The sequence below is a fragment of the Miniopterus natalensis genome, chromosome 2, assembly GCF_054644295.1.
Source record: "Miniopterus natalensis isolate mMinNat1 chromosome 2, mMinNat1.hap1, whole genome shotgun sequence".
Lineage (NCBI taxonomy): Eukaryota > Metazoa > Chordata > Mammalia > Chiroptera > Miniopteridae > Miniopterus > Miniopterus natalensis.
Window position 1 is genome coordinate 184,705,045 of NC_142082.1, and position 27,116 is coordinate 184,732,160.

Below are 27,116 nucleotides of genomic sequence, written 5' to 3' on the forward strand. Positions count from 1 at the left end.
GCCGGGCCCCGGCTCATCGCCCGCGCCGCGCCCGCGGGGACACCCGGCGTGCCCCGCCGCGCCCGCCCCGCCTCCGCCCGCCGCGAGCACCAGGGAAGCCACAATCCGCCTTTGTGCGCGTCGCCGCCGCCGCCGCCACCCGCGGAGCCGAGTGAGGCCCGCGCAACCCCGCTCCGCCTCCGCCAGCGCCGCCCGCCGCCCCGCCCCGCCCCGCCCCGCCCCGCCCCGCCCCGCCCCGCCCCGGCCCTTCTCCAGGCCCCGCCCCAGGCCACGCCCCGGCCCCGCCCCGCCTCCAGGCCCCGCCCCGCCTCCAGGCCACGCCCAGCCCCAGGTCACGCCCCGCCTCAGGCCCCGCCCCGCCTTCAGGCCCCGCCCCGCCTCCAGGCCCCTCCCCCTCCCCAGGCCCCGCCCCACACTCTCTCCCGGCCTCTTCCCGACTCCCCTCTGGCTCCCCTGACCGCCTCTGGTTCTCCAGGCCCCGCCTCTATTACCCTCAAGCCCCGCCCACCGCCAGGCCCCGCCCCGAGCCCCCGGCCCCTCCCTTTCGTCCCCCCCCCCCCCCGCCCGCGGTCGGCTCTGCCCAGCCCACTTCCAAGCCGCGCGCCTCCGCTGACCACTCTCTTCCTCAAACGGCCCTCGCGGTCCCGCCTGGACCCCCAGCGCACGGCCTCCGGGCCCTCCTGGCCCCTCGGCCCCTGTGGCCGCTCACCGTCCCCAGGCCCTGGCCCCACGGCCCTCTCCGAGCAGAGAGGCTCCTGAACCCCTGCAGCAGTGTGCGCCCCTCGCGCTCCCGGCCCTGCGCTCCTGCCCCCTCCCCCCATCAAGCTGCAAAGGCCGGTTTCGCTGAGAACTTCCCCAGAAGAACCCAGAAATAGGTCACCCCCCCTGAAGAGGTCCCCGGGGGCGCGATGGCAAAGCCCTTCCCGCCCCCACCGTCTCCCTCGCCTGGCGCGGCGCAGGTGCCACCCGGCTGTACAGCGGGGCGCCCTGGGGGCTGGCCGGGCTCCCGGGGATTGAGGGTGGGAGGTAGGTCGGCGGGCAGGGGTCCCCGTGACGGCTCCGTCGGCCGCCTCCGTCCGCCTGCTGGTGTCTGCTCACAGAGGGGGGCCTGGGGGGAGCAGCCAGGGCCCCCAGACCGCACCCCTGGGGGCCCCCTTCCAAGGACAGGCGAGATGGAGATGGAGAGACAGTGCTGGGGTCCCACGAGCTAAACCTCCAGCGTCACCCCCCTGCAGTCACACTGGCCTGCATGCCTCAGACCCATCAAGGAAGGTCCCGCCCGCAGGCCCCACCCCTGGCCCTCTCCCCCTCCGGTTCCTCATTTTTTCTGGATCCCTGTGTCACCCCCTCAAAGAGCCTTCCCTGACCACCTTACCTAAAACGCTACCTTCCGCCCCTCCCAGCCCCGTACCCCGCTTTCTTCTTGTTCAGGGCACAGCACCTCCTGCGCTGACATCACATTATACAGCTGCGTGTTGTGTGTGGTCCGGCTTCCCCGCCGAGGAAGGGGTCTGTCTGCCGTGCAGCTGTATTCCCAGGGCCTAGAAGGTCGCCTGGCGCATGGTGGATGCCCAATAAATAAATGTGAGATGAGTGAATGAAGAATGAATGAGAAGCCTGATAGGGGAGCAAGGAGGTCTTCTTGGAAGAGGCAGTAAGGAGGCCGGGGACTGTGGGGTGCGGGAACAGCCCTGGAAAAGGAAAATGGGTGGTCTGGATCCTGCTTCACCTCGAATTTTGTGCCCGCGTCTGACCCCTCTGGGTCCCCAGAAGCAGGCTTGGGGCTGGGGACTGGGGAGCCCTGCAAAGGCCTGTGGAGTGAGGGGGGAATTAGTGAAGTAGAGGATTGGCTGTGGGTGTCTCTCTCTCCTCTAGGCCTGTGTCCCCATCTGTAAAATGGGTTTGGCCTGGCTGGCGTGGCTTAGTGGTTAGAGCGTTGGCCCGAGCAACCAAAGGGCCTCAGGTTCGATTCCCGGTCAAGGGCACATACCTAGGTTGCAGGTTTGATTCCCAGCCCCGGTTGAGGTACATGCGGGAGGCAACCAACCGATGTGTCTCTCTCACCTTGATCTTCCTCTCCCTCTCCCTCTCTCTCTCCCTCGCCCGCCCTCCCTTCCATTCTCTCTAAAAATCAGTGGAAAAAATGTCCTTGGGTGAGTATTAAGAAAACTGTAAGAATGATAGTACACGGGACACTGGCCTGAGGGTTAAGGCCTCCAGTTCTGAGTCTGGACAGCTGAGATAGGAACCGGGGAAATGGGAAATGGAAATTCTGTTCAAGGGCTCAGAGGCTGGCAAGTCCAGTAGTCGTAGCTCACTTGTTTCCCAAAACTCAGGAGCCCTGCCTGTTCCCACTCCCGTCCCTTTGCCCATGCTGTTCCCCTTGCGTGACACCCATTGTCCTCCCTGCTGAACTCACCGTCCAGGCCCGCTGTCCCTGGGAAGCCTCCTGGTTAGGCTTGGCCAATGCACTTGTGTTCTCATTGGCTTCACAAACTCCCTTCCTGCACCCCACTCACCCCCAAGCTTGCCTCCATAGATGCTGTGCCATGGGACCGGCATTGAATCAATCAGCCTGTATCTCCTGGCATCTAGCCCAGGACAGGTGCCAGGAAATATTTGCTGAATGAATAAATGAACACCAGTTGGGCTCTTTGCTTTTTATTTCAATAACACTCCAGGTGATGTCCACATAGGGAATGTTTTTGCGCCGACGAATGGGGAGTTCTGTTTTGGACCTAAGAGGGCATGAGCAGGGTTCCTGGGGCCGCGGGGCATTTTCTGTTTCTTGATCTAGGTGCTGATTACGTGGGTGTGGTCAGTTGCCAAAAATCAATCTTAACTGCGATTTATGCGAATATATATTCAGGACATAAAATAGAATTAAAAATAAAATGATTTCAAATATTTGAAAAAAGTCTTGTTTAGCCCTATTTCCCATAACAGTGAAAATGTTCTTTTCTACAAAGAAGTGAAATGCACTTTGAAAGACCACTGAGGGAAAAAAAGGGTGCGGCAGACTAAGGGTCCCCACAGATAGATGCCCAGGCCGAAAGATGTCCACACCCTCACCCCTGGAACCTGTGAATAGATGCCACCTTACGTGGCAAAATGGATTTTGCAGAAGTGATGACAGGTACAGACTTTGACATGGAGAAATTATCCCGGATTACCTGCGTGGGCCCAATCCTGCCACCTACATTCTTAAAATTGGAGGTGGTTTTCCTGGCTGTAGAGATGTGAGAACAAGAGAAGGCGGAAGATGCAATGTTGCCGGCCTCCAAGATCGAGGAAGGGACCACAACTCAGGGAATGCAGGCAGCTTCTAGGAGCTGGAGAAGGCAAGGAATCGGGTCTCCCCCAGAGCCTCCTGAAGGACCCAGCCCTACCTGCACCCCAGTTGCAGTCCCGTGAGACCCCAGTGTTACCTCTGCCCTGAGAACTGTGAGATGATACATTTGTGCCATGTCTTACTTAATTCGTTTGGGATGGCAGCGACAGAAAACCAATACAGGGAGCAACCCTGAGATGAAGGGAATCACTTCTTTCCCTGAGGTTTATTTTGCAAACAACACCCGAGCAATAATAAAGCCAAGTTTAGCAAAAAGAGAAACCAGCCTCAAGCCAACGCTTTAATAGGTGAGTCGCTTCATTTTCGGCATTTCAGCCTGGTTTGCCTAAACTCCAGGCTCACGTGACAATAGCCTTGAAGGTTCGTGGGGTTTTTTGTTTGTTTTTAAAATATATCTTTTTGATTTCAGAGACAGGAAGGGAGAGAGAGAAATAGAAACATCAATGATGAGAGAGTCATTGATTGACCGCCTCCTGCATGCCCCCGACCGGGGATCGAGTCCTCAACTTGGGCATGTACCCTGACAGGGAATTGAACCATCGACCTTTCTGGTGCACAGGACGACACTCAACCAACTGAGCCACACTGGCTCGGGCTCTTCTCCAATTTTTTAAGTGGCTGAAAGGCGCAGGGACTTGTTAGAGAAGGGGCCAGTTCGGCCGAGAGCCTCTGGCTGCCAGCCTTCTCTCCGGGCCTCGGTTTACTGTCTGCACAGTGGCAGGTGGGGCCGGGTGATCACTGAGCCCCTCTTGGCCTTATGCTCTGCAAGTCCATAGTTAGACTCCAATGGTTTAACTTTTCTCCTTGGTCCCCAAGAAGAAAATGTAGTAATTCCCCCAGGGTAGGTCAGGTATCCACAGCCCCACCTTGGGTCCACAGGCACCTTTCCAAGGCACAGGTTCAGAGGCTCTTCCATTCACCCCTGATAATCCATTAAAATACTTTCCGAGTCCTGTGTGCTCCTGATTCTTTGTTGCATAATTTGAAAAGAGAAGGGGCGTGGTGTCTGCCTGGGGACAGGAGGGGGGGTGCAGGTTCAAGGACGGTGCTGCACACCTGGGCAGCCTCCACCAGCCACGCGTTTGATGTTCTTGCCATCGGCTGTCCCCCACATCTCCCATCCTCACCCCATTTGACGGTGGAGGGCCTGGGTCAGAGAGGGCGGACCCAGAGGAAGGGCGTGTGACTTTCCTGGGCCCTGGGCACTTTTCCCATTGCGGGACCCTTCCTCCATTAATAATAATAAAAAAATAATAATTTTTACAACTGTTTGGATATAAAAGCAAATATATCAGAGGTATGTGCTGAGATATATTCTACGTAAAAGTCCGTTCTGTTTCTTGGAATAGCATTTGAGCAAGCCCCGCGCTGGGGTGGGCGTGTTCCCGTTTTGCCCGCACCACCCCCGCTGAGGCGCCGCCAGGGGGCGCCAGACACCAGCGCGAGGCCCCACCGGGCAGCCCGAATGGCCCGGGACTGGGCGGTGCATCCTCAGGCCGGGCGGGTCCTATTCTGGGGGCTCCGACCCATCCCCTGCGGTCCCCGCAGCACCAGAAACCTACTCCGTGCACCTCAGGGCCCCTCTACTCCCTGTGTCTTGTAAGACACAGTTGAGGTGCCATGGACTCCAGGAAGTCTTCCTGGGTGGCAGGCTGGGCAAGGCGTCTTCCCTGGGCTCCAACAGCTTCCAGGGGGCCCTGTCCACACTGTCAGTCACTGTTTCCTTCTCTGAGGACAGTGGACAGTGTGTCCCCAGGCTGGGATGGACCTGGGTCACCCGTGACCCCAGAATGGCTACTCAGGAATTGTTCCTGGATGGAGCTCCTGCCCCCACCCTTGCTTAGGGCCGAGTGGCCAAAAAAGCTTAATGGGCTCCCACCCCTGTCCCATTCTCTGTAACCTGAGGACCCATCATTCCCCTTCCTGAGACTCAGGACCAGGCCCCCCCAGCCTGCAGGTGAGGCTCATTGTTGATTTGCAAATAGAGAAGCACTCAGACGTCGGAAATTACTTTCTTATAATCGGTACATTAGAGGGGATTCCCGTATCCCTGTAATCATCGCTTTCAGGCACGTGTTTATTTATTTATTTCCATCACCATTGAGCTCCCCACGCCCTCCTCCACTCCACCCACCGCCTCACTGACGTGTTTTGACCTTGCAGGAGGGGCAGGCCCTGCAGAGGTTGAGTGTCTGGCAGGCAAGGCGACATGCACACATATGTGGCTCATGGCACAGACTGGAGCGATTCTGCCAGGGTTCAAATCCCTACTCCAGCTCGGGCTACCTGTGTGACCTTAGGTAAGCTACCGACCTTCTCTGTGACTCAGTTTCTTCATTTGTGAACTGGAATGGTGGTATCAGAGCTACGCCCTTCCCCCAGCCTCAGGGAGGTTAAGGAGGCAATGCCTGCCCAGCACAGAGGAAGTGCTGCGGGCCTGGGCCTGGGAGATGTGCCCACCCTATCCTCTCCCCCCCTCCCGGTTTGAAGCTTTACTCTCGCTGGCCCCTCAGCTTTCTGGAGGGATGAGTCCTCACCTATGAAAACAGGACAGTGGGCCCGGCGAGTGTGGCTCAGTGGTTGAGCATCAACCTATGAACCAGGAGGTCGCGGTTCGATCCCTGATCAGGGCACAGGGTTGTGGGCTCGATCCCCAGTAGGGGGCATGCAGGAGGCAGCCGATCAATGACTTTCCCTCTCCCTTCCTCTCTCTGAAACCAGTAAAAAATATATTAAAAACAAAACAGGACCGCGGGACCCATTTCCCCAAGGGTCAGCCACTCATGCCATCGTTCTCCAAATACCTGAGTGCCAGGCACAGCTTCTGGGACCGAGACTGCCCTCAGGGAGGCTGCATCCTAGATGGGACACAGGCGTCAAACAGATAAGCCTTAGATGACCCCAACAGGTCAGTCCCGAAAAGCTGTAGCCAGACCGGCATACAGCAAGTCCTGGGACAGGCCCTGCTTGGCCCTTTCTCTGGGGAGCCTGTGGCTCTGAGGTTTGCTATTTCTGGGCTTGATCAGCTGCCCGTTTCCCCAGGACTTGGCCAGTGGGACCTGGATGGAGATTGAAGGGGAGGTGGAGAGCGAGCTCAGGCCGTTGCTCCCCTACTTCTTTGCTGGGGGCATCTGGCTCTTGGCTGGGCCACGCATTCCTTGGAACCCAGCAGGATCCCCCTTCCCTGGGGCGCCTCTCCTGTGGCCTGGACAGAGTCTGAGCCCCGGCTCTGTGCTCTCAGAGCCTCTTTTGTGGTTTCACTTGATGTGGTTTTGTGAGGTTATTGGGCGAATATCTCTCCTTTTCCTCACAGAAAGCGTCTTGAGAGCAGGCTGCGTTTCCCCCTGAATTGTCTGAGTGACTCTTCTCCCAGCACACAGTAGGAGGCTCTTAACCCATGTGTCAGACATGTACTCATTTGAAGGAAAGAGGCCCCAGGTGTTTACGGAGCCACGGGAACTAGCTTGGTAAGCCTTTTGGGTGGTGGCCCTTGGGGGGCTGAGTTAGGACGGAGACATGAACTGGAGGAGTCATTTTAGAGCTGGGGTTACTGGCAGGGTGTGCAAAATGCAGGCACTGGCACCCAAAGGGCAGTGTCCCAAAAGACCAGGTCAGAACCGCTCCCCATCTGAGCTGGGAGAGGCACCTGTCCGCACAGGTAGGGGACAGGAGCAGAAATGGGGACAGGAGCAGGGGGCTCTGCGATGCCCCTCATGGGCGCTGCTGGTGACTGCACCTGTCTCCGCCTCCCTACCAGACGGTGTGGGGTGGATCCAGACTCACATGGGCCCCTGCCAGCTGGGACGGACGGGGTCATGGGAACAGCAGTCAAGTCAGGCAAAGCCTGGAGTCCAGGCTCCCAATGTTCAGCCACTACTCACAGCCTGGGGGTGCTCCACCCACCCCCTCCATTTCCAGCTCCCACTGCCCCCAGCCCCCCCCCAGAACCCTGAGACACAGACTCGGTGGAGCAGGACACGCGCGTACCAGCAGCCGATGGGAGTCCAGCTCTGCAGGAGACAGGAAGTCACGTAGCTCATAACTAACCCCTGTTTTCTCCTCTGTAAAGCGGGGTGAGGCTGAGCAGCTCTCCAGGCTGCTGCGGGGATGAAAGCGGGTGCTAGAGGGGGGTGCTTGGAGGCTGCACCAGGGCCCACTCTCATCTCCGGCTCTGACCCAACCCTCTGGGCCGGGGTGAGGGGCCAGTGGGGGGCAGCTGGGCCGCCTGTGGCCCAGGGCCTTTCGGGGCTGGGCAGGAAAGGCCCTCCATGCCCACAGCCTCCAGATCACACAGATACGGGACATTAATGCCTAACCGGGGCTTCATTCCAGAGATGGACAAACCAGTTAGCCAGGACTCAACCAGAGAGGCCTCACCTTCCCCCAAGGCAAGGGGGCGGGCCGGCCACCTGACCCTCCTCTGCCCTTTGCCCTCCAGGACCCTGCAGGTCTGTGCCCAGCAGTGGCATGGACAGTGGGCAGCACCAGGGGATGCTGGGTAAATTCAGGTTGTAAATAGGTCTTCCTACCTCCTGCCACTGCTCAGGTGTCACTGGGTGGGAGACGCTGCCACTCGCTCCACAGACTCACAGATGCCCAGGGATGGATGGATCGCTCGTGGATGCCACCCGGAGTCGGAGGCACGCTGGGGTCTGACCGCTGCTCTGAGCTGCTGGGCGGCCTGGCCCAGCGCTTTCCCTCTCTGGGCTGCAGAGCCTCAACTTAAAAGAAGGTATAAACCGACATCCTTGCTTTCTTTCCCTCCAACGCCGCTCTTCCACTGCCTTCCCATCTCAGCTCAGGGCAGCCGGGCTGCCTGACTCCCCCAGATCCACACCCACGTCCAACCCATCAGCCAAGTCCTGGTGGCTCAGCTGTCAGGACGCACCAGGCAGGAAGGCACGGAGAGAGCCAAGCACGTGAGTGACGGCTGGATCGTGTCCCCCAAATCCTCACCCCCAGGACCTCTGAATGTGACTGTGGAGACGGGTCTGTAAAGAAGCGTTTAAGGTAAAATGAAGTCATAAGTGTCATCTTAATCCAATCTGATTTGATGCCCTTATAAGAAGCGATTAGGACACACTCACGGGGACGACCATGCGAGGACACAGGGAGAGGACAGCCGTCTACGAGTCAAAGACAGAGGCCTCAGAAGAAACCAAACCCCAGGACACCCTGATCTCCGACTTCCAGCCTCCAGGACTGTGAGGAAATAAGCTTCTCTTGGTTAAGCCCCAGCCGGTGGTATTTGTTACAGCAGCCCAGCTGACTGATACAGTTAGAGAGACGGACCAGACGACAACGTGCCAGGCAGCAGCAGACCCAGAAAGGAAGCGACCGTCTGGAGTCACCTGTTGACATTTATGGTTGGATTTCACCCCCGGAGGGGACTGGGAGGGAGGACTGTGACCACAGGAGAAGGCAGGGCAAGCCTGATAGGGCAGGCAGAGGGTGATGGCCTGGAGGCTGTGGGAGAGACGCCTGTAACCCAACGCTGCCCAGCACCCCAGTCAAGAAACACGGTCCCTGTCTGGCTGGTGTGGCTCAGTGGTTGAGAATCAGCCCATGAACCAGGAGGTCACCAGTTTGATTCCTGGTCAGGGCATATGTCTGGGTTTGGGGCTCGATCTGCAGTGGAGGGTGTGTAGGAGGCAGCCGAGCTATGTTCCTCTCTCATCGATGTTTCTCTCTCTCTCCCTCTCCCTACCTCTCTCTCTCGAAAAAAAAAAATCAATAAAAACATATCTAAAAAAGGAAAGAAACACACTCACCGCATGACCACACTTCATGCGTCCACTCTGTGAGGGGGCTCCCTGAGAACCCCTACTTTACTGAAAAAGAAGCTAAGGCTTTGCAAAGGGGCAGGGACTGCCCCAGAGAGAACCGGAGCCAGGGCCCTTCGGGAGCACCTCGGTGTGACAGGACAAGTGGCTGGAGCTGGGAGAGAGGTGGGGGCTGTGGGGCCACTTGGGGCTGAAGGTGGGTGTAGGTGTCTGAGCTCCTGAGGGCCAAGAGCTCGGGTCTCTTCGCTTGCATTTTTTGGTTTTGTTTTAAAGTTACTGAATCTCAATGGGCAGAAAAGCTTGGCTTCCAAGACCACCTCAGGTGTGGCAGACACTGGAAGCAAGTGCTTGGTGGGGGTAGGGCCCAGGGGTGGGGGGCCGCGGGGATGGGTACCTGCAACTGCCCTGACTTGTAAAGAAAAGAGGCGTGGAAATTGGCTCCGGCCTTTTTGACACTTGGAGAAACATTTCTGGGTCAAGAATTTCCAACCCATAAACCCCCCGTGTGTCAAGTTCCCAGCAGGCCCGGGGGCTGAGTTTGCTTAACCTTTGTAGCCAGAACTTCCTGCTCCGTGAGCATCTGGGCCGGGGTTCAGGGGGACGCTGATGGGCGAGATAGAAGCCATCTAAGCAGACGAGCCCGGTGCCCTGGAATTAACTTGATCAAATGGGGGAAAAGGTGTTTTTTTTGCAAAACTTCTTTCCACCATCTCTCTCCCTGCAGACCAGCTGGGTGTCTCCCTCACGAATCTGTGACCGCGACTCATTTCTCCTGCACTGTCCCCTCTTCGGAACCTGCCAGGCAAGCAAACGCCAGTTTCTGTGAAGTGGGACTTGTTTATAAATCCAAGACTTTTTTTTTTTCCCCCCCAGAACATTTTTGGGCCTTAACAGATTATTATTTTAACATTTCCCACAAGCATTCTCTCCATATTTGGGTAAAGCAAGAGAGGAGAGGACTTTTTGTTTGTTGTTTCATAGGACCTGTGAGTTTTGGGCAAGACACAGCTTCCCGGGCCGCCTCCTTCTCACGGTGATTCCGGCTGAGCCTGCGAGATGGGCTCGGCCGGCGGCTGATAAGCTCCAGGTTTGCGAACTAACTAGGGCTGGACGAGAAAAGTCAGGCCATAAAAATTCTTGGAGGAAAACATCACCCCTTTGCTCAAGAGTTTGTTATCTACGGGGCATTTTCTGTTCCCCGGAGATAGGGATCTGATTCTCCACGCTTGCACGGCAAAGCCGAGAGCAACCTCCCCATTTCACAGAGGGGAAACTGAGGCCCAGGGAGAGGAACGGTACATTTTTGGCTGAGCACAGAATCTCCTCCCAATATTTTTACTTTAAAAAATTTCAAACCTTTAGAAACATTTGCAGAACAGCACAATGAATGCCCATATCCACCAGCTGTTAACACTGTGGTACGTCTGGTTTATCGCTTGCGCTCTCTCCCTCTCTCCATATACGTGTGTGTGTGTGTGTGTGTGTGTGTGTGTGTGTGTGTTTCGGACACCGTGACACTTCACCCACAAGACTCCGGCGTGTGTCTCTTTCGTAACCGCAGCACAGCGGTCACACTTGGGAAGTTTAACATCGAATCAATATTGTTATCCAATACGCATTCCATAATCAAATTTCTCTCACTGCCATACTAACTATAATAGTGTTTGTGACAATTTATTTGTCTTTAAAATATGTTTTTATTGATTTTAGAGAGAGGAAGGGAGAGGGAGAGAGAAACATCAATGATGAGAGAGTCATGGATCGGCTGCCTCCTGCACGCCCCCTGCTGGAGACCGAGCCTGCAACCCGGGCCTGTGCCCTGACGGGGAATCGAACTGTGGCCTCCTGGTTCATAGGTTGATGCTCAGCCACTGAGCCACGCCGGCCGGACGAGTTCCTTTTTTTAGTTTATTGATTTTTAGAGATAGAGGAAGGGACAGGGGAGAGAGAGAGAAACATTGATGTGAGAGCCCGACATCGATCGGCTGCCTCCTGCACACCCAATACCTGGGATCGAGCCTGCGACCCGAGCATGTGCCCTGCCCCGGAATCAGACCGGCAACCTCCCGGTTCATGGGATGAGGCCCAGCCCACTGAGCCACACCAGCCAGGGCGGCACACCATGGAGTTCTTCCTCCATTCTAATCTCCCTCACCCCACAGCAAGTGAGAACCTGGGTCCTGACACCCAGAGTTTCTTCAGAGCTGCTCTGCCCTCCCCAGGGTTCTTCCTGTGACCTTTCTCTTTGCCCTGAGAGTATCGCCACCTAGGAAGTAAGGGCAGATAAGCTCAGTCCAAGGTCTCTGTGACTCTGTCTTTTTCTGCACGGGGTTGCCATCAGTGTCATGCATGGATTCATTAGTGTCCGTTGGGTTCAGATAACCTGAAAATAAAAGGGCCTTTCAAAGTGAGAGGCAACAAGCACTTATTGAGAGCAATCAAAGTAGCTGCTCAGGAATCACTGATTCAGGCAGAAACCCAAATAACGTTCCTGTGAGGAGGCAAGGGGTATTTAGGAGACAGGGAAGGGGAACCATGACATCCGCAGAAGGAAGGCATCTCTGTTGGTGCAGGTCACATAACAGGGACGCGGACTCTTTTTATTTTCTTTATTTTAATTCTTACCCGAGGACATTTTTCCTGTTGCTTTTCAGGGAGAGTGGAAAGGAGAGAGAGAGAGAGAGAAATCCATGTGAGAGAGACACATCGATTGGTTGCCTCCAGCACGCCGGGGATCGAGCCTGCAACCGAGGTACATGCCCTCAGCCAGAATCGAACCCAGGACCCGTCAGTCCATGGGATGATGCTCTAACCACTGAGCAACCGGCCAGGGCAGTGACCCTAATTCTAAGCACTGTTTTTAAATTCAGCCCGTAGCTGTCGGTCCAGTGGTTAGTCATCACTGCTTTCTTGTCTTTGCAAACAGTTCTTTGGGACACAGTGTTGCTTTGGGCCCAGTTCAAAGGTTAACTTGCCCTATTTTAATATTCCAGGTGAGGCGGTCAGTCCCTCTGCAATGGCGGCTCTGGCTCCATTTTCACGGGGCTCACTTTTGTTATCGTTGACAGTTCCAGTTTTAGTCTCCCCCCCATCCTTGTAGACTTACTTTTATTTCTTAAATGTAAAATCTAATATTTAAGGTGTGCTCAGAGATGTGCACAATTTCTGATGCTGGAAGGAACCATCTAGTCCAGGCAAAGACTTCATCACTATTTTCAAATGCTCCCCCAGAAAACAGTCCTTAAATCCTGTTCCATCCCTTTTAAAGTACCCCCTGGCCTGGGCAGCGGGACCCCTGCGCTCCACCAGCCTGGGCCTCTCCAGGGCGTCCACATGCACCCTGGGCCTTGCCCCTGTGAGCTGAGAGGGTCACACCACAGATCTCCAGACAGGTCACAGGCCCAGAGCTCCTAGGTTTCCATGAGAGCACTTTTTAAAATTGGCTTGTGAGAGGCAGAGAGGAAGGGGTGGGGGAGAGGCCCATTTGTTGTTCCACTTACTTATGCGCTCATTGGTTGGTTCTTGTTTGTGTTCTGACCGGGGATTGAACCCGCAGCCTTGGCCTGACCAACTGAGCTACCCCACAGGGCCCACGACACTTTCCCTGGTGAACCCCTTCCTTTCATCTTCCCAAGAGCCAGTGAGGGTCTGGTGCGTAGTAGGGTCTCTATAAATAGTTGTAGGAATTAGCCTCCCCATTTCACAGTATGGAAACTGAGGCTCAAAGAGGGGTGCCCCTCCCCGTATCATTAGGCGAGAGACCAGGTGAAAGCACCGCCCAGGTCTCTGCACTCAGTAGGCGCTTTACGAAGGGCTCCGCCCCCTCCCCCCCGCACGCAGACTGACGCGCTCCAGGGGCGTGGCGTATGCAAATAGCCCAGTAGGAGGCCGCGGATTGGCCGGAGCGGGCGGGGGCGGGGCGCGCCGGCAGCCGGGGCCGGCAGGTGCGCGGCAGGGAACCGGCGCCCGGCGCGCTCACCCTGGACCAGCTGCCCCGCGCGGCCCTGCCCGCCCCGTCCCAGGCGATGCCTTCGCTCTGGGCCTTGCTGGCCCTCGGCTGCCTGCGGCTGTGCTTGGGTGAGCGGGTGATGAGAGGGGGGCCGAGCCCAGGCAGGGCGGGCGGCTGTGCCCTGGGCGTGCCCTGCACCCTGACCCTCCCGAGGAGTCCTGGCAGGAGCCTGGGTGGGGGTGGGTGGGGGGCGTTGGGAATGGGAACTTCATTTATTCACTCCAGGAATGGGCACGGATGCCTGTCTGTGGCAGGCCCTGTGCGGGCTCCGGGGCCCCAGGTGTTCATAATAGCCAACGATGATGAGTACGCTTCCTCTGGTGGGGACTCCAGGGCTCATGGGTGGCACAGCCCCGTGATGGGTGCTGCAGAAGACAGACACGCAGGGGGCTGTGGGAGAGCTGAGGAGCGATGGGGAGGCTCACGGTGCTGCCTGGACTGGGGGAGATGGAGGGACATTCCGGGGGAAGGGGCCGCAAGGGCAGGTTCAGGGAGGAGAGGTTGCGTGGTCTACCCTGGGGACTCCTCTGCGTTGCCCATCCGACGGCTGGAGCGTGGGGGAGGAGGTGTGCACAGGGGCGAGGCTGCAGACCCCGCGAAGCCGCGCCAGGACCTCACCTCGCTGCCCCTCCAGAGAGGCCGCACTGCGATGGGGGGCAGTGGGGAGCCAGGGGAGGCGCCCGGCGGGAGAGTGACACGGTCAGATTTGCACCCCAGAGAGCAGAGGATGGGGGAGGGCTTGTTACTGGGGTGCAGGTGAGGAGGGTGGGGCTCCCAGGCCGGGCTGACAGGTGGAGAGATGCTTAGGAGGGGCAGTGGGGTTCCTGGTGCAGCTGGGCGGCCCAGTTCCCGGCCAGGGTGGCTGGGTGGGGATGGGGGTGTTGCCCTTGTCTGAGGCAGGCAGGTTCCCGGGATGGCCGGGGGCGGGTGAAGCCCAGGGCCTGGCACACAGCAGGTGCTCAGTAACTGCACAGAGACGTGTGTGCGCGTGTGTTGGGAGGAGGGCAGAGGGTGCCCGTGGCTGTGGACGGTTCTGCCACTGGGGGTCAGCTCTTGTCTGCATCACTTTCTCTAGGTGTGAACCTCCAGCCCCAACTGGCCAGTGTGACCTTTGCCACCAACAACCCTACGCTCAGCACCGTGGCCTTGGAGAAACCGCTGTGCATGTTTGATAGCACGGCGACTCTCAATGGCACCTATGAAATTTACCTCTACGTCCTGGTCGACTCGGGTGAGGGCCCTGCCTCCCTCTGGCTGCACTGAAAGGGGTTGGCCCTGTGCACAGGGAGGAGGGAAGGGGGCAGGTAGAGGGGTGCTCCATCCCTGTAAGTAAACTGTCCCCATGCCCCTCCCCAACCTGCACTGTCTGCCCTGAGCCAGCCCTGGGCTGGGGGCTGCAGTCACAGCCATCCTCGCCCTGGAGGGACATCCAGTCTAGTGACCCTCCTTTCCCATTTCACAGAAGGCAGAATCGAGGGCTCTCAGCCAGGAAATTACAATAGTGGGAGGCTTACAGGCCTGTGACAAGATGGGGTCGTGAGAGCTGCACACAGGGCTGTCACCTCCATTGCACAGGGCGCCCCCGAGGGCAGGGCCTGCGGCCCCAGGGCTCAGCACAGCAGGGGCTCAGAGAGTGTTCAGGAGCGTTTGATGAATGACTGAGTGAGCGACTGAGCCGGGGTGGCCAGGAACCTCACTGCCGGCACTGTCCCTACAGCCGCCTCCAGGAATGCCTCTGTGCAGGACAGCACCAAGACCCCGCTGAGCTCCACGTTCCAGCAAACTGAAGGAGGGAGGACAGGCCCCTACAAGGCTGCGGCCTTTGACCTGACCCCCTGCAGTGACCTGCCCAGCTTGGATGCCGTGGGGGATGTGTCCCGTGCCTCTGAAATTCTGAATGCCTACCTGGTGAGGGTGGGCGACAACGGGACCTGCCTGTCCGACCCTAACTTCCAGGGCCTCTGCAACCCACCCCTGTCAGCGGCCACAGAATACAGGTGGGTGTGGGCACCTGCTCGTGCCAGGCAGTTGTGCCCCAGACCGGACTTGGGAAGAGCCTGAGCTGGTGAAAGTGGGAGAGGCCACGTGTCTCAAGAGCCTACTATGTGCCAAGACAGTCTCAGGTCCCATGAAGGGCTTCCGGGTCGTGTGACTGTGCACAGGGCCCTGTGCTCAGAGGCCCCCACTTGGCTTAAAATTCTTTTTTTTTTTTTTTTTTTTTTTTAGTAATAAATGTTAGACTTTTAAAAAATATATGTTTTTATTGATTTCAGAGAGAGGAAGGCGGAGAGAGAGAGTTGAAACATCAATGATGAGAGTTGTCATTGATCGGCTGCCTCCTGCACGCCCCCTGCTGGGGATCGAGGAGCCTGCAACCCGGGCATGTGCCCTTACCGGAATCAAACCATGACCGGTCATAGGTCGATGCTCAATCACTGAGCCATGCCGGCCCGGCTATTATTATTTTTTAAGTCTTTTTTGTGGGGCAAGGACCAGGCTGGGAGTAGTGGAAGGCAAAAATGCATGAAGGACAGATGGGTCAATGCTCAGCAGACACACTACATGTGTCATGTGCATAGTAGAGAAACAGAGGGGCTCCCGGAGGGAGAGCCTAGAAGAGGGCCACTGAGGCTGAAGGCTTCCTGGAGGAGGTGGCATCTGAGCTGGGGAAAGCGTCCTGGCCGTGACGGGTGGTAAAAGTGCTGATGTGAAGTCCAGCACCGCCCTGTGGCCACCTAGATTTCCATCCAGAAGTCCCTGCTCTGTCCCCAACCCCGGCTACCCTAATCCCTCCCACCTCCCTGTGGCCAGGCGCTCACAGGATGGACGGAAGTCATCCTCAGTCCCTCTCCTTCCAGGTTCAAGTATGTCCTAGTCAATATGTCCACAGGCTTGGTACAGGACCAGACGCTGTGGTCGGACCCCATCCGAACCAGCCGGCGTGAGTGGCGGGGGTGGGTGGGGGTGGTCCTCAAGGGAACCTGGGAAAGCAGACTCGGGCTGTCACTCTGAAACTGCTCCCCAGACACAAGCGGGCCATTGGCTTATGAGGAAAACGCATTCTTTTTAAAAAAATCCTTACCCGAGGATATTTTTTCTATTGACTTTTAGAGAGAGTGGAAGGTAGAGAAGAGGGGGAGAGAGAGAAACATTGATGTGAGAGAAACACATTGATTGGTTGCCTCCCACATGTGCTCCCACCAGGACCAGGGATTGAACCTGGGACCTTTTGGTCCACAGGCCGATGCTCTAATCACTGAGCAACTGGCCAGGACAGGACTGCACATTGTTTGACACTGGCCAGAGCAGAGGGGGAGCCCTGGCCCACCTGGCTCCGCCAGACCAGGGCAGGGCCCTTTGCTTCACCTTTATTTTACTAGTTTGTAATCTGTATCCCATCCGTCTCACCAGAGACGAGTCGGTGTATAATTTAAAATTATGCAAAAAGACAGTGAAAAGAGGAAGAGACCAGCCACGCTCAAGAGAAAGTTGGGAATTGGGATGTGGGGACAAGCACCCAGAGGCCAGGGGAGACGGTCGCAGAACTAGGTCCCCGCTTTGTCTCTGGGACCTGCAGCCACCAGGCCTGGGAAGACCCTGTGCGTCCTGGGAGAGGGCTGAGGGTGCAGTGTCTGGGGAGTCATGGGCCTGTGTCCCGCCAGTCACCCCGTACCAGACGATTGACACGTGGCCAGGCCGGCGGAGCGGCGGCATGATTGTCATCACATCCATCCTGGGCTCCCTGCCCTTCTTCTTGCTCCTGGGCTTCGCCGGGGCCATCGTCCTGAGCCTTGTGTGAGTACCACCAGCTGGAGGTGGGCCTCGGGGACACACTGGCACACTCCCAGGGGGGGTCCTCTGGGGCAGGGGAGAGCCCAGCAGGCAAGGGAGCTGCCTCCACTCTGGGTCCTGGGGCATCCAAGGTCACCGTCAGCTGGGTAGGGAGGGGCTTGTGGGCAGATGGCAGGTCCTTGGGCAAGTATCGTACCCTCCTGAGCCTCCAGCTCCTTTTCTGGAGAATGGAGATACTAATAAATATTAGTATTATATATTGTGAATCAAGTGAAATAACCCCTAGTCTTCAGGGTGGCGCCCAGGCACTAAACAAGCAGTAGCTCTTGTCATTGTAATTCACCCAACTGCAGGCAGTACAGATGGGGAAACTGAGGCCCGAGGGAGAGAAGGGTGGCTCAGGGTCATACGGCCAATTAAAACACAGGTGGGACCAGAGCCCCAGGCTCCTGACTTCACTCACAGCTCTGATCTGTGTCTATTTGGGTCAGGACTCAGGTCTCCACAGGGTGTCTGGAGCAGCTCTCAGGGCTGCCTGGTGGGAGCACAGGCCTGCACACAACCCAGTATCCCCGGAGGAGTGAGCAGGGGGTGAATCAAGGCACCCGCAGGTGTCGTGGGAATCTGGAGGACGACCGGGCAGATTCTGCCTGGGGCATTAGGGTGGGCTTCCTGGAGGAAGGAACAGCAGGAGCAAACTGTCATCAAGACCGGGATGGATGGAATAGCCACATGCAGTGTGCTTCTCAGCTAGAGGGAGCCCCAGAGGGTGCCTGTCCCCGTGAGAGCGGGGAAGCAGGTGGGAAAGCTTGGAAGAGTGGACAGTTAGAAATCAGCCGGGCAGGAAAAGACATGGGGGGGGGTGTACAGGGAGGGGGCTGAGAGCTTGGAAATCAAGTTGCCTTCTGACATTTAAGTGGATAAAACCTCAAATAACAGATGAGATTAGCCTGAGAGTAGTTGGGACCTGGTGATGTCCCTCCCTTCCTTTGGGCAACACCCTAATCCGCCCGGTATCTGATTTTAGCGCAGTTCTTCCATTTGTTCCCCTTGTCATCTCTGGCTTCAGTTGCACAGAGCTTCTCACTATTGCCCCAGATACTCCCCAGTCATTTCCCAGCCCGAAATGCCCTTCTATGCCCCAGCTCTTTTCCTTTAGGGCCAGATTGACTGCCCCCTCCTCCAGGAAGCCCTCCTGTGGCTCCCACCAGGATTTGTCCATTCTGTCTGGTGGTTGCTGTGGCCTGTCTCCCTGTGCAATCTTAGCTCTTTAGGGACAAAGGGCAACAGCCTCCAAGTGTTCAGCTCACAGTGAAACCTGTGGATTGTTCACATAGTTCCAAAAGGGTGACACTTCTTACCCCAGGATGTGGCACACAGTATGTGCTCTGGAAAGATGGGTCTGTTGAGTGGATGCCTGAGACAGCATCTGTGGGAGCAACGTCCAAGTGGAAAGGCCCCTGACCAGCTCACGGGGCTTGGGCTTGCTCTGCGCCCCTAACCGTGGCTCTCTCACCCTCTCGGGCAGGGACATGGGCGGTGCTGATGGGGAAACCACGCACGACTCCCAGATCACACAGGAGGCCGTCCCTAAGCCCCTGGGGACCTCGGAGCCTTCCTACGCGGCTGTGAACCGTGGGCTACAGCTGGACAGGGCCGAGGTGTACGCCAGCAAGCTCCAGGACTGAGCCCCGGCACCCGTCCTCCTCACCTTGGGTCTTGGTCACACCCTGACCCACCTGACCCCACCCACAGTGAAACAGGTCCCATTGGTCCAACTGCAGGAACACTTTTGATAAAACCCACCCAAGAATTTGAGTTCAATAAAGATTTACAGAATGAGTGAGACGCGAATGAATGAGTCCATGTGTGTTGCGGGCACGGATTGTGCCCCTAGAGGGTGGGGCCAGGGGATTGATTTTCGCCCAAAGCGAGGTGGTGAGGGCCGAGAAAGTCCAGGCTGTGGGACACCTGGCCGTCTGGCCTCACCTGTGAAACGGGAAAGTGAGCCCCTCTGTGATCGCCTCGGGTGAGCGTTAGGGGTCCTGCGAGACGGACTGTGGGTGGTCATTGGATGTGGTCTGGGGTTTGCTGGCTGAGAGGCACTGGGAGCCTGGGAACTGAAATGAGTCCCGGGGACAGCTCTGCCGGTAAACTCACCTTGTCACCTCCGCAGTCACCCCTTCCTCTCTGGGCTCAGCGTCCTCATCTGTGAAATGGGCCGATGTAAAAGGTTAGTTTCAAGGCCATGCGAGCCTGGGCTCCTTCACAGCTCTCGGGTCCCAGTGGGAGGGCGGAAAAGGCTGCAGGACACAGAGGAGGGTGACAAGTTCACTTGGGGGTGAAGGGACTCTCCCGTCCCGGGTCTCTGCTCAGATGCCGCAGTTCTGTCTTCTGAGCCAGGTAGCAAGGCCGCTTCCCTCTTGCAGATGTGCCCGGTTCCCATCGTGAAGGGAGAGGTGTGTCAGAGGAGCGTGGTTAGAGCAGGAACAGCCCAGCAGGCTGGCGGGCGCTCCGGGGCCCTGGGGGTGCTCCGGGGGCGCACATGTACAAGAGGGAGCCCTAAGCTGCAAAGGCAGGCGGCAGAGGCCTGGGAAGGAGCCTAAGGGCTGGGAGGGGTCTGGAGAAGCAGTTGTGGGTCAGTCAGGGTGGTGGGAGCTGCAGGAGCCCAGGGGAGCGAGTCCCTGGGGGAGGAAACAGGAGGGAGTGGTGGGTGTGGTGGGTGCTCCTCCCAGGAGGGTGCCGGCCTGGGAGTGCCCCAGACCACCTCCTGGGTGCTCCAGACCAATATCTAGGCCCCAGGAGGCTGGCCTGGGGGCACCGGGGATTCCTCTTCCCCCAACCCTGGGCACCCTCCCGGAGCCCTGCCTCCTCTAGGGCAATGGGTCAGCCTTCTCCGGAGACCCCAGCAGTGTGTGGGGAGCAACGCTTCCTGGAAGTCTGCCCTGGCTAAAAACTATGCAAGTTTGCGGGCTCTTTCATAACATGCCCGTATTTGTTTAATTTTTTAAATGGAGATGAGATTCCCATGACATAAAATTAACCATTTAAGGGGAACAAGTCAGTGGCATTTAGAACTTTCTCCATGTTGTGCCTCCAACGTTTATTTAGTTCCAAAATAAACGTTTTCCTCACTGAAAAGGAAGTAGGTGGACGTGCACCTACTCGGGACATGTCAGGCCAATGGAGCCCAGCCCGTCAACCCTCCCGACTGCTCCTGCCGGCATCACAGCCGCCCCACCGGGCTCTCAGCTGCGATTGTCTAGGGCAGTGTCTACACTGAGCTGGAGGGCAGGTTAAAGGGCGGGCCCTTTTCTGTGGGACCTGCCCCCACCTCTCGCCTCAGCGTGTGCCAAGGGGAGGAAGGAGTCCGGCGTGACTTCCAGGTGCCCTCAACCCCAAAGGGGACAAATAGGTCTGTTGGAGGAGCCAGGGCCCTGGGGTGAGTGAGAGGTGAGCGGCCTGTGGTGTAGGCGGTGGGTACCCAGGCCTGCAGCTCCGTGGGAGGAAGGGGCTGCAGACATCAGACTTGGAGAAACCAGGGTGGGGCGGACGCACTGTTACCCCAGAGGTTCACTGCCCCTCACTTGCTCTGCTCGCTGGGACACCCTGGGGCCACTTCTGGGACACGCTGGGGCCACCTGTGAGCAGCTCTACCGGAGCCGGTGGGCGGCTGCGTTGCTCTTATCCCTGTAGCATGAGAACACCCCCCGCTGGGGGCCGCTCTGCCCGCCTGGGGCCCTGCATGAAGAAGCCGCGGGGAGCAGAGCCGATGCCACTCAGACGCAAACAGGAAACAAACCTCGTGTTGCAGGACCCTGAGATTTTCCGGTTTGTTGTCGCTGCAGGGGAGCAGCTCCCAGGAGGTGCCCCGGGGCCCTTGCACGTACCACATCGGCTTCTTGGCCGTGGCTTCCCCGCAGCTGCTCTGGTCCTGGCTGAAGGTCCTGAGATCCCCCCAGGATATGGGGGCTCATGAGGCCTGAGAGCTGCTGCCACAAGCCTGTTGCTTCCTGCGGCTCAGCAGCAGGGTGTCCCCTTCTCTGTGGCATCGTCATTGGTTTCAGTGTCAGCCCGCGGGGCGAGGAAGGCAGGGAGCGGGCATCTTTGTTCGCCTTCCTTTGCTGTCTGAGTCTGATGAGGACTCCGGTTTTGTGTGTTTGTCACCGGCGAAGCTGTTGGCCCAGCCTTGGCGGTCCTGGGGCAGCCAGCGCACCCCAGTGCGGCTTCTGATCGGCCAGGCGTGATCAGAAGGCAAAGGACAGAGCCCCTTCAGCTTTGGGGCCGGAACAGGGGACGACAGAGAGGCAGGAAGAACTCAGCGGAAGCCGACCCTTACCCCAGCTCCCTGGGTGACCCCGTTGTCTCTGTCGTTTGCTTTCTTCCTCTGTCCCAGCATGTCGCTGTCCCTGAGACGGTGACGGTGCTACTTGGTGTCCCTAAACCCAACCCCGCACTTTTGCAGACCAGACAGCCCCTCCTTCCACTGGTTCCTGCCACTGTGGCTCCCTCTCAGCGCAGCCCAGGGAGAGGGTGCCGCATCGTTCAGCGGGTGACTGGATTCGGGGCGGTGGGGGAGGGGAGGGGGCACAGGCCTTCGCCAACTTCCATCCAGCTCTACCCAGTCTTCACAGAGTGAGCCAAGCTGGCGGGTGGGGGTGGGCCGGAGATGCTGGGCTGGTTCGTGGGCTCTGGCTGGACTCAGGCTTCACAGAAACGTCTGGTTACAAATAGGCACAGAAGCTGTTTCTCTAGCCCACTTCTCAGGTGCTAAGGGACCCTCGTCCCCACGGCTGAGCAGGCAGGGCCTGCAGAGCTGAGCGCTCCACCTGCACCGGGGACCCCTTCCTTCCCTCCCGACCGGCATGACTCAGCAGCCAGTCACCTAGACCTGCTGTGTGACTTGGGGCAGGGAAGTGACCTCTCTGTACTCCCCAACCTCATGTGTGCAGCATGTGGTGGGTGGTTTCCAGTTTGGGGCTTTCCCAAATAGTACCTCGGTGTGGAAATGACTGGATTGCATGGTGTGTGTATGACTCATTTTTAAAGAAACTGCCAAATTGTTTCCCAAGGTGATTGTATCATTTAAAAAACACCTTTAGCCCGGCCAGGCGTGGCTCAGCGGTTGAGCATTGACCCAGGATTCAGGCGATTGGGGTTCGATTCCCAGTCAGGGCACATGCCCGGGTTGCGGGCTCGATCCCCAGTCGGGGGCGTGCAGGAGGCAGCCGATCAATGACTCTCATCATTGATGGTTCTCTCTCTCTCTCCCTCTCCTTTCCTCTCTCTGAAATCAATAAAGGCATATTTAAAAAATAAAAATAAAAAACACCTTTAGTCGCAGGTTCGATTCCCAGTCAGGGCACATGTCTGGGGTTGCAGGTTCTGTCCCCCGTGGGGCATGTGCAGGAGGCAGCCGATCGGTGTTTCTCTCTAGCCCGCTCCCTTCCTCTCTCTCTAAAATAAATTTAAAAAAACATTTTTAAAAAAAAGAGAAAAAAAACACCCACACCTTTATTTTGAAATAATTATAGATTCGCAGGAAGTTGCAGAAAATGTACAGAGAGTTTCGTGTAGCCTTCTCCGGGCCTCCGTAATGTTAACATCTTATGACTATAGCTTCATTCTATTAAAGCCAGGCAGCCGCCCTGGCCGGGGTGGTTCAGGGGTTAGAGCTTCCGCCCGAGCACTGAAGGGTCTCGGGTTCGACTCCCAGTCAAGGGCACGGATCTGGGTTGCAGGTACGATCGCCAGCTCCAGCTGGGACGGGTGTGGGAGGCGACCAACCGATGTGTCTCCCATTGATGCCTTTTCTTCTCTCTCTCCCCTCCCTCCCTCCCTTCCACTCTCTTTAAAAAATCTATGGAAAAAATATCCTGGGGTGAATATTAGCGACAACAACAGCAAAACCAAAACAAACCAGGAAGTTAATATTGGTACACTCAACAGAGCTTATTCCTGTTTCCCTGGGATTTTTTAAAAATTGGATTTATTGGGGTGACACTGGTTAATAAACTGTCAGGTGTGCAATTCTCTAACATCATCTGTATATGGCATTGTGCCTTCACCACCCACCCCCGTCTCCCCAGTTTTACAAGCACTCCGTGTGTGTGTGAGTCCACGCAGTTTTATCACCCGTGTAGATCTGTGTCACCACCACAATCAAGTACAGAACTGGGCCACCAACAAGGCTCCTTACTGGGGTCCCTTTATAGCCACCCCCACCCCTCCCCCAGCCCCTAATCGCAGGCAACCACGGATCTGCTCTCCATCTCTACAATTTCATTATTTCAAAATGTTTCAGAAATGAAATCACACAGCATGTAACCTCTGAATAATTTCCTTGAGGCCCATCCGAGTGCTGCACGTATGAGCAGTCTCCTCCTTTTCATGGGTGAGTAATATTCCACGACAGAAACGTCCCACGCTGTAACCATTCACCTACCGAGGGACATCCGGGTTGTTTCCACTTTGGGGCTACTATGAATTCAGCTTTTACAAACAGTTGTGTAAGGTTTTCATATGAACATGATTTTCACTTTTCTGGGATAATTACCCAAGAATGCTATTGCTGGCTTTGCCCAGTACACTTGTTTACTTTGAAAAGAAATTGCCAAACTGTTTCCTGGCTGGGAATCACTCTACATTCCCACCGGCGGTGTAGGGGCGATCCAGTTCTCCGGCATCCTCTCCAGCACTTGGTGTTACCACTGTTTTTTATTTTAGCCCTTCCTTTTCAACCCTCAGCCAAAGATATGGTTTCCGTTGCTTTTTGAGAGAGTGGAAGGGAGGGAGAAAGAGATGTGAGAGAGACACACCGATTGGTTGCCTCCCGCACACACTGGGCATGGACCCTGCAACCGAGGCACGTGCCCTTGGCCGGAATCAAACCCGGGACCTTTCGGCCCGCAGGCGGACGCTCTGTCCACTGAGCCCAGCCAGCCAGGGCTGCTTCAGCCCTTCCCGTAGGGGCTGGGCCACTCCACCTTCCCGCCAGCAGCACGTGCGGGTGCAGTGAGTCTCCACACATGTCAGCGCTGGGGATGGCCCGTCGCTTCAATTCTGGCCGTTCCAGTGCTGCGTGCTGGTTAGCTCACTGCCGTTTCGATGTGCATTTCCCCAAGACGAATAATGTTGGGCATCTTCTCAGGTCCTTATTTGCCACCCACATATCTTTGATGAAACGTGTGTTCAAATCTTTTGGCCAGTTTTTAAAAAATTGGGTTGCTTGCCTTCTCAGTGTCGATGTATGACTTCTTTCTGTATTCTAGATTGGGTTCTTAGTCAGATATATGTTTTGTAAATTTCCCCCCGTCTGCGTCTTGCCCTTTTACTGTCACAGGTGTCTGTCCCTCACCCAACTCTCTGTCACTTTACAGCCTCATCACCCGCTCCCCCCCCCCGGGAGCGTTTAGCCTCAGTTTCCCCACGGAGGCGGGGACTTGTTTTCCTCCCGTGGCCTCAGCTGCTGGCACAGTGGTTGCTGCTGCCTGGCCCCTGGCCGTAGCATGGCTGGGGGTATGGGGTGGGGGGGTGGACATGGATTGGTGAGTGGAGACCTCAGAGCAGCCTGCTGCAAACTTCCAGGCCCTGGTGAGGAGGCCTGAGCCGGAGCAGGGCCGGGGTGCGTGGGGGGGGGGGCGACCCAATACTGGGGAAGGAGGGCCCAAGAGACTTTTCCAAGGTGCACTGGCCAGGCTGCCCTCCTCCCTTCTCCTGGGGACAAAGCCGTGGGCCAGCCCCACTCACCCCACCTGCTGCCCAGCTCTGGCATCGCAGCCCTTTGAGCAGCCTGCCCAGCGGCAGAGCGACACTGGAGATCTGCAGGAAACTGATGTGGGGGGTGTGTGTGTACAACAGGCTTAATTACCTCTTTTCCATTAGCCTGTCTGCAGCATGAATGTGCAAGGAGGGGATATACGCGGTGTGAGCTGTGTGGTGTGTTATGCATGGAGAGTGTGGTCCAAGGCTCCAGGGCAGGCAGGCGCCTTCGCACCAGTGCAGAGTGTCTGTGGATCCTGACGTGGGTCTCTCCACGCAACAGCCACAAGGACCTTCCCCTCCAGGATGGATGGCTTGTCCGCTGGCCCCTGGTGTCTTTCTGCTCACTCTTTGGAGCAACTGCCCCCCCCCATGTGACTCTGTCCCTTCTCTCTTTTCTGACAATGTAAAGCCCCTTCTGTAGCTACACAACCGCTGCCAGCAATGCCAGTGCCACTTTCCAGCTTGGCCTCCTTATGGTAAGTCCTCTGTTTTTCCATCTGTTAAAGGAGAATAACACCTGTTGCGGGGGTGTGAGGAGGAAGCAAGATGTGCACACGAAGAGTAGCACATAGTAGGTGCTCAATAAACAGTGGTGTACGTGCTTGCGCGCACACACAAGCATGTCCTTCCACACACACGTGTCTCACTGGGCAGCACACACATATTTACCCCTTCGTTCAGCACATGCGGAAACAGACGTGCTCCTGCTGGCTGGGCGGAGGCTGGGACACGGTCGCCTACAACCTGCAGCATTCGGCAACGTGTGACACACCCCCGCACACCAGCACCCTGCGGGCCCCTTGCCAACCTGCCACGCCAGCCCCTTATCTACTCTGAGAATGCTCAAGGCGGCCAGTGGCAGTGCCTGTGCCTCTCGGTAATTTTCCACCACTCGAGAGAAGCGGCGTCTCACTTGGGTGTGGGGGAGGGGGGCATTGTCCCTAAGGCGTCCCTTCTGCTGGCCTTGTCCTCCTACCGCTGCTGGGCTGAGCTTTTGGGTGGAGGGGCTGAGCCTTCCAGCCTGTGCTGGGGCTGGACTGACGACTATTCCAGCTCCACCACCCTGGGATGCCCACACGGGCCCCACTGCACCTTGGGTCTGGCCTCTGACAGCACCTACCCTGCAGGGCCCCCGCTTTTCAAGGTCCATGTCTCCTGCAGGGCTGGGTGCCCGTCACCCAGCACAGGAGCAGGTGATCATGAACTAATCGGTACTGCGTTTCAATCCTGCACCCAGGGGATGGTGAACTGTATGCAGTGGTGGTAAACGTGTGGGCTGGGGCCTGGGACTCCCTGGGCCACCTTGCAGGGCCTCAGCTTCCTCCCGCCACAGTGGAATGAGGACGGTGCCTTCCTCACAGGGTGGTTCCGAGGACGAAAGGAAGGAACAGGTGCAAGTGCTCAGGTGAGAGCCAGGCATCACGTAGGAAGCCCACGTCCTGCTTGTTCAAGGCCCCCCAAAGTTCCCAGGCTGCTGACACTCCCTCACAACGGGAGGCTTCCTGGGGGAGGGTGTTGTCAACAGCCAGTTTACAATCCAGGTGGAAATAAATGTTTGAAGGGGAGGAAACAATCGTGACCTCTGGCTGGCTTGGGCAGGGCAGGAGGGCAGGTCCTGGAAGGCTGCAGGGAGGAGGTGGCTTTTGACCCTGAACAGGAAGAGCTGTCCAGGGACGGGCAAGGCTTCTAGTGGCCCAGGAAGGGGGCGGAGGCCACGAGGATAATATGGTCCCTAGGGAACTGTGCCAAGCCCACCTCCTTTAGTCCTCCCGACCGCCCCGTCCTCGCATCTGGGCACCCAGGGGTGGGCTTGGTGGGCAAGACAGCGCGTGAAGGTCAGCGGGGGAGTGGTAGGAACTCTGGAGGGAAGAGCGCGCGGCGGGCGGGGGACTGGAGGTTCGGGGGGGCGTGGGTCTCTGGGAAGCAGGGCGTGTTTGGGGGCCGGAGGCCAGCTCGGGTGCTCGGGTGCGGTGCAGGGGTGCTGCAGAGGGGCGCTCCGGGGCGCCCCTGAGCGCTCGCCCCGTCCCTGCGAGGCGCGCCCGCCCCGCTCGGCAGGTGAGGACCCCGATTTGCGCGGCGAGCGGGGCGCAGACGGGGCTCAGACGCAGGTGGGGGAGCCGGGCGTCTCCTCGCGCCGAGACGCACCTGCGCCGGACGTTCCGAGGGGGCGGGGCCTCCCGTGGGGGCGGGGCCGCCGCGCCAGCCCTGGCTCCGCCCCCCGCAGGACCGTTGCTTTCGGGGCGGAACCTTCGCGCGCGAGGGCGGGCGCGCGGGGGAAGGCTTTGCGGCGGCGCCCCGGCCGGCCGGCCGCGGTGGGAGTCGCGGCGAGCGGCGCGCGGCGTCCGCTCCGGCTCCGGGTGCGCGCGCAGCCCCCGCCCGCCGCGCAGCGAGAGCGGCCGCGGCCGCCGGGACCAGG

General features: G+C 57.8%; 1 protein-coding gene across 2 annotated transcripts; it reads left to right on the forward strand.

Annotated features, from left to right (window-relative positions):
- The first annotated feature begins 13,160 nt into the window (after positions 1–13,160).
- UPK3A (uroplakin 3A) lies at positions 13,161–18,624 on the forward strand. Of its 2 annotated transcripts, XM_087814024.1 has the most exons (6): positions 13,161–13,212; positions 14,220–14,375; positions 14,862–15,141; positions 16,003–16,085; positions 16,807–16,939; positions 18,465–18,624. In XM_087814024.1, exons 1-6 carry the CDS (start codon positions 13,161–13,163, stop codon positions 18,622–18,624), a joined length of 864 nt encoding a protein of 287 aa, XP_087670150.1. The 2 variants fall into 2 exon arrangements, with proteins under 2 accessions (XP_087670150.1, XP_087670151.1); XM_087814025.1 differs by lacking the exons at positions 14,862–15,141; positions 16,003–16,085.
- Positions 18,625–27,116: the final 8,492 nt, after the last annotated feature.

Coding starts and splice junctions, on each gene's coding strand:
- UPK3A (XM_087814024.1), top strand. CDS start 13,161: ATGCCTTCGCTCTGGGCCTTGCTGGCCCTCGGCTGCCTGCGGCTGTGC. Junction 15,142..16,002: donor TCAGCGGCCACAGAATACAG/GTGGGTGTGGGC, acceptor CTCTCCTTCCAG/GTTCAAGTATGTCCTAGTCA. Junction 16,940..18,464: donor GCCATCGTCCTGAGCCTTGT/GTGAGTACCACC, acceptor CCTCTCGGGCAG/GGACATGGGCGGTGCTGATG.